General features: G+C 44.6%; 1 protein-coding gene across 2 annotated transcripts in view; it reads right to left on the bottom strand.

Moving 5' to 3' along the window:
• The window catches only part of LOC110503641 (transmembrane protein 145), a 42,125-nt gene extending 32,173 nt beyond the window's left edge, over window positions 1-9,952 (bottom strand). Inside the window, exon 1 of one of the 2 annotated variants that reach the window (XM_090226133.1) lies at window positions 9,652-9,952. In XM_090226133.1, coding sequence (XP_090082259.1) covers window positions 9,652-9,756 — 105 coding nt within the window. In that variant the 5' untranslated portion in view covers window positions 9,757-9,952. Of the gene's footprint in view, window positions 1-527; window positions 735-9,651 lie in introns of those variants that run through there. The other variant, XM_090226135.1, reaches the window with a different exon arrangement.
• Between the last annotated feature and the right edge of the window lie 4,705 nt (window positions 9,953-14,657).

Here is a 14,657-nt window from a genome sequence, read left to right as displayed (position 1 = left end):
GGTGTCATAGCATAGCACCGGCATATATATATATATATATCTGCCTAAGTTTCTCTTCCTTTATATAAATAGTTTATATTAATATTAAATCAAACTATTTGCCACATGCGCCGAATACAAGTGTAGAACTTACCGGGAAATGCTTACTTACAAGCCCTTAACCAACAGTGTAGACTTTACCGTGAAATGCTTACTTACAAGCCCTTAACCAACAGTGTAGAACTTACCGTGAAATGCTTACTTACAAGCCCTTAACCAACAGTGTAGACTTTACCGTGAAATGCTTACTTACAAGCCCTTAACCAACAGTGTAGACCTTACCGTGAAATGCTTACTTACAAGCCCTTAACCAACAGTGTAGACTTTACCGTGAAATGCTTACTTACAAGCCCTTAACCAACAGTGTAGACTTTACCGTGAAATGCTTACTTACAAGCCCTTAACCAACAGTGTAGACTTTACCGTGAAATGCTTACTTACAAGCCCTTAACCAACAGTGTAGACCTTACCGTGAAATGCTTACTTACAAGCCCTTAACCAACAGTGCAGTTCAAGAAGAAGAAAATATTTACCAAGTAGGCTAAAATAAAAAGTAATACTAAAAAGTAACACAATAAGAATAAAAATAACGAGGCTATATACAGGGGGCACCGGTACCGAGTCAGTGTGCAGGGTTATAGGCTAGTTCAGGTAATCTGTACATGTAGCTGGGGGCAAAGTGACTATGCATAGATAATAAACAAACAGGAAGTAGGAGCAGTGTACAAGAGAGAGGGGGGGGGAAGGGGGTCAATGTCTGACAATTTTATGGGCTTTCCTCTTGACACCGCTTATTATATAAGTCTATAGGCCTAAGCATGCAATGCCCAGATGGATTTAGTACTCAAATCTCTGACAGCTGAACCATGAGGTGGACAATTATTATTTAAGGAAAGTAAAAACCAATAAAACAATAAGCTATAAAGCTTTGTAATGCTACACATCTACACACAAGGAAATGGCTCATTTGGCCAATATCCCTGGTTTATTGGTGACGCCGGTTGTGTGGGTGACGCCGGTTGTGTGGGTGACGCCGGTTGTGTGGGTGGGTGACGCCGGTTGTGTGGGTGGGTGACGCCCTAATGGGTTAAGCACCCAATGCATATGGATTTCTCAAAAGTCCAATAAATAAAAATCTGTTCCATCTCCAAGGCATTATTAGTCGAACACCAAATATTTTTGTAAATGTCTCGCTCTGTTGGTGGTGGGGGTACCTGATTCAGCTTCCCTGCGCACCGAGTAGGCCACGTGTTCACATTTTGAACCATTTCACATGTCTGAAGGTATAAACTCTGCCTTCCTGGCGGGCCCAGGGGTAGCAAATCAAGTGCACTATAGGCCTACAACTGGCCAATCAGATGGCTCAGATGACTGTGTCTGCAGTAATGTAGCAGGCGTAAAAGAAAGCTACAGCAAAGTTGATACTGGGGGATTTATAAACTTTAAAAGCATGACCAGAAAGAGACTGTCAACGAATACAGCAAACAGCTGCTGTTTTGATGAGTGACTCCATGTTTAAGTTCTTACTTAGAACTGTCAACACTTTCTATTCAACACTATTATTAACACTACCATAAAATGTGTGTTTTCCCTACTGCCACTCACAATACAACCAGCACTGCAACTGCAATGAATGAGTAGGAAAATGTATCGATAGGCTTGCGTTGTTATTATTGGTGGCTTGGGTCTTCTTTCTTGGGTCATAGGAATAACAAAATACATTTGTGCATGAGGCAGAAATAATGTGGTGTGACTCGAGTTTCGTCATCAGCTGGAAGACGGCGTCCCTTTTGGGTCAGTGTCAGCTGAGGAAAGGGAGAGCGGCGAGACGTTGAGAGGCAGACCCTCAGTCTGCTGCCCTCACCCTCTGCTGAGACTGACCATCAGATGCAGGCTCCATCAGCCCGGTAAAAAAAAGCGTGATCATATGGTCTTACTCAAATGTTAAAATATCTGTTTTTTAAACGGTCCGAGAAGAACAACAATGCATTGGCAAGGCAATTCAAGCAAAGCTAACATGCGGTAATAATGTTTTGGGCCTATAGCCTACTGCTCAAATCTCATTACTACACTATTGTTTCATTAGGTTAATGTTGCATAGGCTTACATTTTTTAAGTAACGGAAAAAAAACAATTTGAACAGTAGATTTTGACTCAAAGTGATCTTGACTCAAAAAAGTTGAGACCACTGCTATAGCCTATTACAGATCTGGACAAACAATCCACCTACCACTATTGTCACTTCGGCTCCCGAGTGGCGCAGCGGTCTAAGGCACTGCATCTCAGTGCTAGAGGCGTCATTTCCACGGTCGTAACTTTAATGGGGAAAAAACGACAGGCACAAGAGTATGAAAGAGTCGAAGGAGTCAAATTAAAGCAATCACTGCAGCAAGATTTAAGTGACAAATTGATTTTGCACTCCTCAAACAGGAAATATATGGCTGAAAAAAGATCCTCAGGTGGGGGGGGGGGCATGCGCTTAAGGAACAGAAAGGGAATAGAGCCTAACAGTGTTTCTGAGCAGGTCAGTCCAGTCTAGCCCCAATCCATGCAGTTCAGTGTAAGCCCAGAAGGCACCTGTAGTCCTGCACTAGGCCCAGTCAGTGGAGAGTAGTAGGGAAACAGGAGCAGTGGAACAGTGGATGGGGTGTCAACCTTAATCCCCCTTAGTCCTCTCATTACCCCACAGCCACTGCATTGTGACGCAGAGACATTGAGCCAGTGTGTGTGCATGTGTATGTGTGTGTGTGTGTGTGTTAGACAGCCCATTAATCAAGTGCTAGGCCTCGATGCAGTATCCGGTCACTACAGCGGTCACTACTACTCCCTCTATCTCTGTCCCTCTCTTACCCCTCTGTCTGTCCCTCCTTTCCTCGATCTCTCTCTCTCTCTCCCTTCCTCTTTACCTCTCTCTCCCTGTCCCTTCCTCTCTATCTCTCCCCGCTCTCGTTGTCCCTCCCTTCCTATTTCCCTCTCTCTTCGTCTCTCCCCCTCTCTCCAGAACCCGGTTTGCTTGCTAAACCTCATTAACAATTAATTACCAATCAACTATAGTCAAGTCACCCCTGGACCTCTCAATGATTCATTAGTAAGGTTACACAACGGTGCAACACAAACACACTCACTTGCCTCAACATACTCACAGCCACATGAAATCACAATCACACACAAACATAAATAAACTAAAAAACCTAACCTATAACCCTCCCCACCATCACTGAACCTGAACATACCTATAATCCTCCACACCATCACTGAACCTGAACCTACCTATAACCCTCCCCACCATCACTGAACCTGAACCTACCTATAATCCTCCACACCATCACTGAACCTGAACATACCTATAATCCTCCCCACCATCACTGAACCTGAACATACCTATCTATAATCCTCCCCACCATCACTGAACCTGAACATACCTATAACCCTCCCCACCATCACTGAACCTGAACCTACCTATAATCCTCCCCACCATCACTGAACCTGAACCTACCTATAATCCTCCCCACAATCACTGAACCTGAACATACCTATAACCCTCCCCACCATCACTGAACCTGAACCTACCTATAACCCTCCCCACCATCACTGAACCTGATCATACCTATAATCCTCCCCACCATCACTGAACCTGAACATACCTATAACCCTCCCCACCATCACTGAACCTGAACCTACCTATAATCCTCCCCACCATCACTGAACCTGAACCTACCTATAATCCTCCCCACAATCACTGAACCTGAACATACCTATAATCCTCCCCACAATCACTGAACCTGAACATACCTATCTATAATCCTCCAAACCATCACTGAACCTGAACCTACCTATAATCCTCCCCACCATCACTGAACCTGAACCTACCTATAATCCTCCCCACAATCACTGAACCTGAACATACCTATAATCCTCCCCACAATCACTGAACCTGAACATACCCATCTATAATCCTCCCCACCATCACTGAACCTGAACATACCTACCTATAATCCTCCCCACCATCACTGAACCTGAACCTACCTATAATCCTCCCCACAATCACTGAACCTGAACCTACCTATAATCCTCCCCACAATCACTGAACCTGAACATACCCATCTATAATCCTCCCCACCATCACTGAACCTGAACATACCTATAATCCTCCCCACCATAACTGAACCTGAACATACCTATAATCCTCCCCACCATCACTGAACCTGAACATACCTATAATCCTCCCCACCATCACTGAACCTGAACATACCTATAATCCTCCCCACCATCACTGAACCTGATCACACCTATAATCCTCCCCACCATCACTGAACCTGAACATACCTATAATCCTCCCCACCATCACTGAACCTGAACATACCTATAATCCTCCCCACCATCACTGAACCTGAACATACCTATCTATAATCCTCCCCACCATCACTGAACCTGATCATACCTATAATCCTCCCCACCATCACTGAACCTGATCACACCTATAATCCTCCCCACCATCACTGAACCTGAACATACCTATCTATAATCCTCCCCACCATCACTGAACCTGAACATACCTATAATCCTCCCCACCATCACTGAACCTGAATTTACCTATAATCCTCCCCACCATCACTGAACCTGAACATACCTATCTATAATCCTCCCCACCATCACTGAACCTGAACATACCTATAATCCTCCCCACCATCACTGAACCTGAACATACCTATAATCCTCCCCACCATCACTGAACCTGATCACACCTATAATCCTCCCCACCATCACTGAACCTGAACATACCTATAATCCTCCCCACCATCACTGAACCTGAACATACCTATAATCCTCCCCACCATCACTGAACCTGAACATACCTATCTATAATCCTCCCCACCATCACTGAACCTGATCATACCTATAATCCTCCCCACCATCACTGAACCTGATCACACCTATAATCCTCCCCACCATCACTGAACCTGAACATACCTATCTATAATCCTCCCCACCATCACTGAACCTGAACATACCTATAATCCTCCCCACCATCACTGAACCTGAACTTACCTATAATCCTCCCCACCATCACTGAACCTGAACATACCTATCTATAATCCTCCCCACCATCACTGAACCTGAACATACCTATAATCCTCCCCACCATCACTGAACCTGAACATACCTATAATCCTCCCCACCATCACTGAACTTGATCATACCTATAATCCTCCAAACCATCACTGAACCTGATCATACCTATAATCCTCCCCACCATCACTGAACCTGATCATACCTACAATCCTCCCCACCATCACTGAACCTGAACATACCTATAATCCTCCAAACCATCACTGAACCTGAACATACCTATAATCCTCCCCACCATCACTGAACCTGAACATGCCTATAATCCTCCCCACTATCACTGAACCTGATCATACCTATAATCCTCCCCACCATCACTGAACCTGATCATACCTACAATCCTCCCCACCATCACTGAACCTGAACATACCTATAATCCTCCCAACCATCACTGAACCTGAACATACCAATAATCCTCCCCACCATCACTGAACCTGAACATACCTATAATCCTCCAAACCATCACTGAACCTGAACATACCTATAATCCTCCCCACCATCACTGAACCTGAACATGCCTATAACCCTCCCCACTATCACTGAACCTGATCATACCTATAATCCTCCCCACCATCACTGAACCTGATCATACCTATAATTCTCCCCACCATCACTGAACCTGATCATACCTATAATCCTCCCCACCATCACTGAACCTGAACATACCTATAATCCTCCCCACCATCACTGAACCTGATCATACCTATAATCCTCCCCACCATCACTGAACCTGATCATAACTATAACCCTCCCCACCATCACTGAACCTGAACATACCAACAATCCTCCCCACCATCACTGAACCTGATCATACCTATACTCCTCCCCACCATCACTGAACCTGAACATACCTATAATCCTCCCCACCATCACTGAACCTGAACATACCTATCTATAATCCTCCCCACCATCACTGAACCTGAACATACCTATAATCCTCCCCACCATCACTGAACCTGAACATACCTATAATCCTCCCCACCATCACTGAACCTGAACATATCTATAATCCTCCCCACCATCACTGAACCTGAACATACCTATCTATAATCCTCCCCACCATCACTGAACCTGATCATACCTATCTATAATCCTCCCCACCATCACTGAACCTGAACATACCTATCTATAATCCTCCCCACCATCACTGAACCTGAACACACCTATAATCCTCCCCACCATCACTGAACCTGAACATACCTATCTATAATCCTCCCCACCATCACTGAACCTGAACATACCTATAATCCTCCCCACCATCACTGAACCTGATCATACCTATAATCCTCCCCACCATCACTGAACCTGATCATACCTATAACCCTCCCCACCATCACTGAACCTGATCATACCTATACTCCTCCCCACCATCACTGAACCTGAACATACCTATAATCCTCCCCACCATCACTGAACCTGAACATACCTATCTATAATCCTCCCAACCATCACTGAACCTGATCATACCTATAATCCTCCCCACCATCACTGAACCTGAACATACCTATAATCCTCCCACCATCACTGAACCTGAACATGCCTTGCCTGCTGATTTGATATGTTGTACAGTCGTGGCCAAAAGTTTTGAGAATGACACAAATATTAATTTCCACAAAGTTTGCTGCTTCAGTGTCTTTAGATATTTTTGTCAGATGTTACTATGGAATACTGAAGTATAATTACAAGCATTTCATAAGTGTCAAAGGCTTTTATTGACAATTACATGAAGTTGATGCAAAGAGTCAATATTTGCAGTGTTGACCCTTCTTTTTCAATACCTCTGCAATCCGCCCTGGCGTCCTGTCAATTAACTTCTGGGCCACACTGATTGCAGCCCATTCTTGCATAATCAAGTGGGGTTTTGTTTGTCCACAAGCCTCTTGAGGATTGACCACAAGTTCTCAATGGGATTAAGGCCTTGGGGGTTTCCTGGCCATGGACCCAAAATATCGATGTTTTGTTCCCCGAGCCACTTAGTTATCACTTTTACCTTAAGGCAAGGTGCTCCATCATGCTGGGAAAGGCATTGTTTGTCACCAAACTGTTCCTGGATGGTTGGGAGAAGTTGCTCTAGGAGGATGTGTTGGTACCATTCTTTATTCATGGCTGTGTTCTTAGGCAAAATTGTGAGTGAGCCCACTCCCTTGGCTGAGAAGCAACCCCAGACATGAATTGTCTCAGGATGCTTTACTGTTGGCATGACACAGGACTGATGGTAGCGCTCACCTTGTCTTCTCCGGACAAGCTTTATTTCGGGTGCCCCAAACAATCGGAAAGGGGATTCATCAGAGAAAATGACTTTACCCCAGTCCTCAGCAGTCCAATCCCTGTAACTTTTGCAGAATATCAGTCTGTCCCTGATGTTTTTCCTGGAGAGAAGTGGCTTCTTTGCTGCCCTTCTTGACACCAGGCCATCCTCCACTGTGTGTGCAGATGCACTCACACCTGCCTGCTGCCATTCCTGAGCAAGCTCTGTACTGGTGGTGCCCCGATCCCGCAGCTGAATCAACTTTAGGAGACGGTCCTGGCGCTTGCTGGACTTTCTTGGGCACCCTGAAGCCTTCTTCACAACAATTGAACCGCTCTCCTTGAAGTTCTTTTTGTGCAAAGCAATGATGACGGCACGTGTTTCCTTGCAGGTAACCATGATTGACAGAGGAGGAACAATAATTCCAAGCACCACCCTCCTTTTGAAGCTTCCAGTCTGTTATTCGAACTCAATCAGCATGACAGAGTGATCTCCAGCCTTTTCCTCGTCAACACTCACACCTGTGTTAACGAGAGACTCACTGACATGAAGTCAGCTGGTCCTTTTCTGGCAGGACTGAAATGTAGTGTAAATGTTTTTGGGGGATTCAGTTCATTTGCATGGCAAATAGGGACTTTGCAATTAATTGCAATCCATCTGATCACTCTTCATAACATTCTGGAGTATATGCAAATTGCCATCACACAAACTGAGGCAGCAGATTTTGTGAAAATGAATATTTGTGTCATTCTCAAAACTTTTGGCCACGACTGTACTCTACTGTGACTTTGAGGTGGAGGAGTGAGGCCATGTGCGTGTGTGTGACCTTGGGTGGGAGTCCGCAGACAAGACTGATGTGTTGAACAATCCCACTGGACAACACACACACACTATATCAACATGTCCAGATGAGTGTTGTTTCAGTCCATTCAGAGCAGTGACATGGTGTTTGAGGGAAGACACAGCCCTGGTTCAGACTAACACACACCATGTAAGAGAAGAGAGCAGGAGTACGTCTGGCATGAGCTGGAGATCTAATATGGTTTATGTTATTCATAAGCATTTCTGATATCATACACTAGTGTATTTAGCTAGTTAACTATATTATAGTTAGTCAATTTTCAATAGCTATTGATTGGAAGCCACATGATCTGATAATAAGCCTAAGTGTTTCTACATATGATATTGATTGATTGAATTTATTAGGCCATTTTTTTGAAATACATAAGGGAGCTCCAGCCGGTGACACCTCCACATACAATAAGAAAATCATCAAGGATAACACAATAAAGCTTAAAAGCTTATTTCCATTGTGGTCCTTCTGAAGAGGGAAGGGGGAAGAGGGAATTAATTATATTGTGTAGGACAGGTGTTAGCCTACTTTATGAGTCATGAATGTCATGGGTTAAATATCACACCTGATCATCAAACTGTTATGCAGAAGTGGGACACTTAAAAGAGCTGAGATGAGAAGAGTTATGAGAGAGCTCAGTGCACGGGATAGTCGCGGCTGGCACAGATCTGTCTGGTGCACTTTACACTGGCCCGACCTATAATGCGGTCACTCACAGCAGGGCATGGGGACAATATGAGCACAACATCTAAACGCAGAAGGAATCAATAGCAACAGATACATTAAATCAGATAATAATATCTTTGAGATTCATAACAGATTGATATCAAAAGACAACGTTTTATATTGATAGGCTAGTGTTAAGTGTTGGAGCACGGCTGATGTGAGATGAGGAGGACCTGTAATAAACTACATGTGACGTGAGCGACAACTGAAGTACACCTGTAACGGCGGGGTTACCGTTATTATATGCGAATTATGGATGTGAGTTATTTTGGTTACAGTGTAGGATATCACCAACACTTGGCGCTATCACAAAGAAAAATAAATGCTAGATGGATTTGCAAGGCACATTCTCGTAAACATCCACAGCTTGCTTCTACCGGTTGGTGAGAGCCACAAACAGAGCCAGAACGATGTAGATAGAAATACGCTCACTCTGACACGCATAGAGATGCGCACAAATAAAAGGCAGTATGGACATCCTGTAACATCTTGGAGAAATTGCTTGATTTGGAATAAAAATGAGCAGGCAATTTCGGAGCGCGTCACACTCACAATATAATATAAACACGGAAAGGCTTTAGGCTAAATGAGAAGGCGCTGCCGAGTCTTATAATGGTGTCATTGTCACAAGTGATAAATTAGGTATCAAACACCTTACCTCCTTGGTGTTGACGATACCTCTCACGTATTTCCCCAGAACCGAGCCAACGCAGAGAACGCTGGACACCACAGCCAGACACAAAAGTCTCTCGCAAACCTCCATCTTATCCTAGAATTTCTCTACTCAGTGGTCGTCCCGGCCCCCCTTCCCAATCAACTGGAATGCAGGAAACGACAGTATCGGAGAAGGAAGCAGAGAAGACACAGGGCGCGCGTTCTCGTCTTTTGCCGATGCATGTGGCCCCAATATTTCAGCTGTGAGCGCGCTTTGGATAATCGCCTCTACTCCTTCCCCACTCACTGGAAACAGAGGCAGAATGCGCGTTCTCGCTCTCAGATTGCGACACATTCAAGAGACATACATCAATCATTCACGTTTAAATGAATTTGTTACCTATTTGGTCAAACATTTTCGATGAGTGGGGTTTTCACTCACATTATAGGCCTGTTGTTCACTCTTAGCCTAGGCCTATAGAATCGAACAAGACTAATAGGCTACACCTTCTAAAACAACTACACAAATCAATGTAAATCATCACACCATGGATAGGCTACATGATTTTCACATGTTCAGATAAAAGTTTAATGGAAGTATATGTTTCTTTGTAATTTTGTCTTGTCTGGTTTTTCTTTATTTTTATTATTTTCTACATTGTATAATAATAGTGAAGACTGGAATAACGCACCAGGCTCTCTCTCCATCTCCTCCCTCCAGGTTCTCTCTCTAGTCCGGAGCCGCCAGAGCCGCCCATCACTCCGGAGCCGCCAGAGCCGCTGGCAGTCCGGAGCCTCCCGCCTGTCCGGCGCCGCCAGAGCCTCCCGCCTGTCCGGCACCGGCAGAGCCTCCCGCCTGTCCGGCGCCGCCAGAGCCTCCCGCCTGTCCGGCGCCGCCAGAGCCTCCCGCCTGTCTAACGCCGCCAGAGCCTCCCGCCTGTCCGGCGCCGCCAGAGCCTCCCGCCTGTCCGGCGCCGCCAGAGCCTCCCGCCTGTCTAACGCCGCCAGAGCCTCCCGCCTGTCCGGCGCCGCCAGAGCCTCCCGCCTGTCCGGCGCCGCCAGAGCCTCCCGCCAGTCCGGAGCCGCCAGAGCCTCCCGCCAGTCCGGAGCCGCCAGGGTGTATGTTTCATGATTAACGACTCATGGTGTAATTGTAACAACATACAGGAATTGAAGTCCTTTTGTTCAGCTCACCTAGAATTCCTCACAATCAAATGCTGAGCGTATTATCTCCCAAGAGAACTCTCCTTGGTTATCGTCACAGCCATATATATCCCCCCGCATGCAGATCAAGTCGGCCATCAAGGAACGTCACTGGACTTTATGCATACTGGAAACCATATATCCCGAGGCTGCATTTATTGTAGCTGGGGATTTTAACAAAGCTAATTTGAGAACAAGGCTACCTAAATTCTCTCAGCATATCGATTGCAGTACACGAGCGAGTAACACGCCCAACCATTGCTACTCTAACTTCTGTGACGCATGCAATGCCCTCCCCTGCCCTCCTTTTGGCAAATCTGAACATGATTCCATCTTGTTGCTCCCCTGCTACAGGCAGAAACTAAAACAGGAAATGCCCATGCTTAGATCTAGCCAACATTGGTCTGACCAATCAGATTCCACGCTTCAAGACCGCTTCGCTCATGTGGACTGGGATATGTGTCATGTAGCCTCAGACAATAACATTGACATATACGCTGACTCGGTGAGTGAGTTTATAAGGAAGTGTATAGGAGATGTTGTACCCACTATTAAAACCTTCCCTAACCAGAAACCGTGGATTGATGGCAGCATTTGTGCAAAACTGAAGACACGTACCACCACATTTAATCGTGGCATGGCACTGGAAACATGGCCGAATACAAACAGTGTAGTTATTCCCGCCGTAAGACAATCAAACAAGCAAAGCATCAGTATAGCGACAAAGTGGAGTCGCAATTCAACGGCTCAAATACAAGATGTGGCAGGGTCTACAGACAATCACAGATTACAAAAAGAAAACAAGCCCCATCGCGGACATCGACATCTTGCTTCCAGACAAATTAAACAACCTTTTTGCATGCTTTGAGGACAATACAGTGCCACCGATGCGGCCCGCTACCAAAGACTGTGGGCTCTCCCCCTCATGGCCGACGTGGGTAACACATTTAAACCCTCGCAAAGCTGGCTGCCGTCCTCAGAGCATGCGCAGACCAGCTGGCTGGTGTGTTTTATGGATATATTCAATCAATCCTTGTCCAAGTCTGCTGCCCCCACAAGCTTCAAGATGACCACCTTGTTCCTGTTCCCAAGAAAGCTAAGGTAACTGAACTAAATGACTATTCACCTCCATCACCATGAAATGCTTTCAGAGACTAGTCAAGGATCATATCACCTCCACCCTACCTGACACCCTAGACCCACTTCATTTTGCTTACCACCCCAATAGATCCACAGACGATGCAATCGCCATCACACTGCACACTGCCCTATCCCATCTGGACAAGAGGAATACCTATGTAAGAATGCTGTTCATTGACTACAGCTCAGCATTCAACACCATAGTACCCTCCAAACTCGTCATTAAGCTTGAGACTTTGGGTCTCGACCCCACCCTGTGCAACTGGGTCCTGGACTTCCTGACGGGCCTCCCCCAGGTGGTGAAGGTAGGAAACATCTCCACTCCGCTGATCCTCAACACTGGGGCCCCACAAGGGTGTGTTCTCAGCCCCCTCCTGTACTCCCTGTTCACCCACGACTGCGTGGCCATGCAGGCCTCCAACTCAATCATCAAGTTGCAGACGACACTACAGTGGTAGGCTTGATTACCAACAATAACGAGACGGCCTACAGGGAGGAGGTGAGGGCCCTCGGAGTGTGGTGTCAAGAAAATAACCTCTCACTCAATGTCAGCAAAACAAGAGAGATTATTGTGGATTTCAGGAAACAGCAAAGGGAGCACCCTCCCCCCCATTCACATCAATGGGACAGCAGTGGAGAAGGTGGAAAGCTTCAAGTTCCTCGGTGTACACATCACCGACAAACTGAAATGGTCTACGCACAAAGAAAGTGTGGTGAAGAAGGCTGCTCTGTCACTGCTCATCCATTTATTTTATACTTCTTTATTCTTATCCCATTCCTTTACTAGATTGTCTTAGGTTTTGTTGTGGAATTAGTTAGATATTAGGGTTGTTGTGAAATTGTTAGATATTACCTGTTAGATACTGCTGCACTGTCGATCTAGAAGCATAGGAATTTTGCTCCACTCAGAATAACATCTTGTGTATGTGACTACACCAGCCCAGGACCTTCACATCCGACTTTTAACCCTGCGGGATTGTCTGAGGCCAGCCACCCATACAGCTGATGAAACTGAAGAGATTTTCTGTCTGTAATAAAGCACTTTTGTGGGGAAAAACTAATTCTGATTGGCTAGGCCTGGCTCCCCAGTGGGTGGACCTATGCCCTCCCAGGCCCACCCATGGTGTTGCCCCTGCCCAGTCATGTGAAATCCATAGATTAGGGCCTAATTAATACATTTTAATTGACTGATTTCTTTATATGAACTGTAACTCAGTCAAATGTTTGAAATTGGTGCATGTATATTTTTGTTCAGTATAGTTGTAAAGTGAAGCACGTGCACCATGTATGGAAAATGCAGACTAGATCGCAGCAAAACAAAACACATCTGGTGAACAATCGGGCATAAGTCGTTTCAGAAGTTCGCAACATAGTCACGTCCATAAATATTTGGACATTGACCAAGTTATTTTAGCTGTCTACCACAGCATATTAGAATTGAAAGTAATAATGAATATGAGCTGAAAGTGCAGATTTTCAGCTTTAATTTGAGGGTATTTATTTATTTTGAGGGTATTTATTTATTTTGAGGGTATTTATTTATTTTGAGGGTATTTATTTAATTTGAGGGTATTTATTTATTTTGAGGGTATTTATTTATTTTGAGGGTATTTATTTAATTTGAGGGTATTTATTTATTTTGAGGGTATTTATTTAATTTGAGGGTATTTATTTATTTTGAGGGTATTTATTTATTTTGAGGGTATTTATTTATTTTGAGGGTATTTATTTATTTTGAGGGTATTTATTTATTTTGAGGGTATTTATTTATTTTGAGGGTATTTACGGTGTATGAATTACAGGACTTTTTATGTGTCAAGTCAAGAATACAATACAGTAGGATAGAATGTGATAAAATAGAAAAAAAAATGACTAAATAGCCTACAATAGAATAGTCTCTCACTCTGTGTGGTTTGGTTTGGCCTACTTCTCAGAACTGAGCCAGGGTCCCTTAAGGGACCAAAAGTAATTGGACAATTGGCTCAGCTGTTCCATGGCCAGGTGTGTGTTATTCCCTCATTAGATCATTTACAAGTAAGCAGATAAAAGGTCTAGGAGTTGATTTCAAGTGTGGTATTTGCATTTGGAATCTTGCTGTTAACCCTCAATATGAAGTCCAAAGAGCAGTCACTGGCAGTGAAGTAAGCCTAGGCTTAGAAATCAAAACCAGCCCATCAGAGATAGCAAAAACATTAAGTTTGGCCTTAACAACTATTTGGTACATTCTTAAAAAGAAAGAATGCATTGGTGAGCTCAGGAACACCAAAAGGCCCGGAAGACCACAGAAAACTGTGGTGGGATGACAGAATAATTATTTCCCTGGTGAAGAAAAAACCCCTCACAACAATTGGCCAGATCAAGAACACCCTCTAGGAAGTAGGCGTATCTGTGTCAAAGTCAACATTCAAGAGAAGACTTGAGTAAATAGATAGTTTACCACAAAATGTAAACCATCGGTAAGCCTCAAAAACAGGAAGACCAGATTAGAGTTTGTCAAACATCAACAAAAAAAAGAAGCCTGTACAGTTCTGGAACATCCAATGGACAGATGAGACAAATATCAACATGTACCATTGTGATGGTTAGAGAAGAGTATGGAGAAGGAACTGCTCATGAGCCGACGCATACCACATCTGTGATTCATGGTGGAGGTGGTGTTATGGCGTG

This window comes from Oncorhynchus mykiss, chromosome 3 (assembly GCF_057628025.1).
Source record: "Oncorhynchus mykiss isolate SJ-2025 chromosome 3, ASM5762802v1, whole genome shotgun sequence".
In the NCBI taxonomy this organism is placed as follows: domain Eukaryota; kingdom Metazoa; phylum Chordata; class Actinopteri; order Salmoniformes; family Salmonidae; genus Oncorhynchus; species Oncorhynchus mykiss.
The sequence above is the reverse complement of the archived record's forward strand: the minus strand, read 5'-3'. Positions and strand labels throughout refer to the sequence as shown.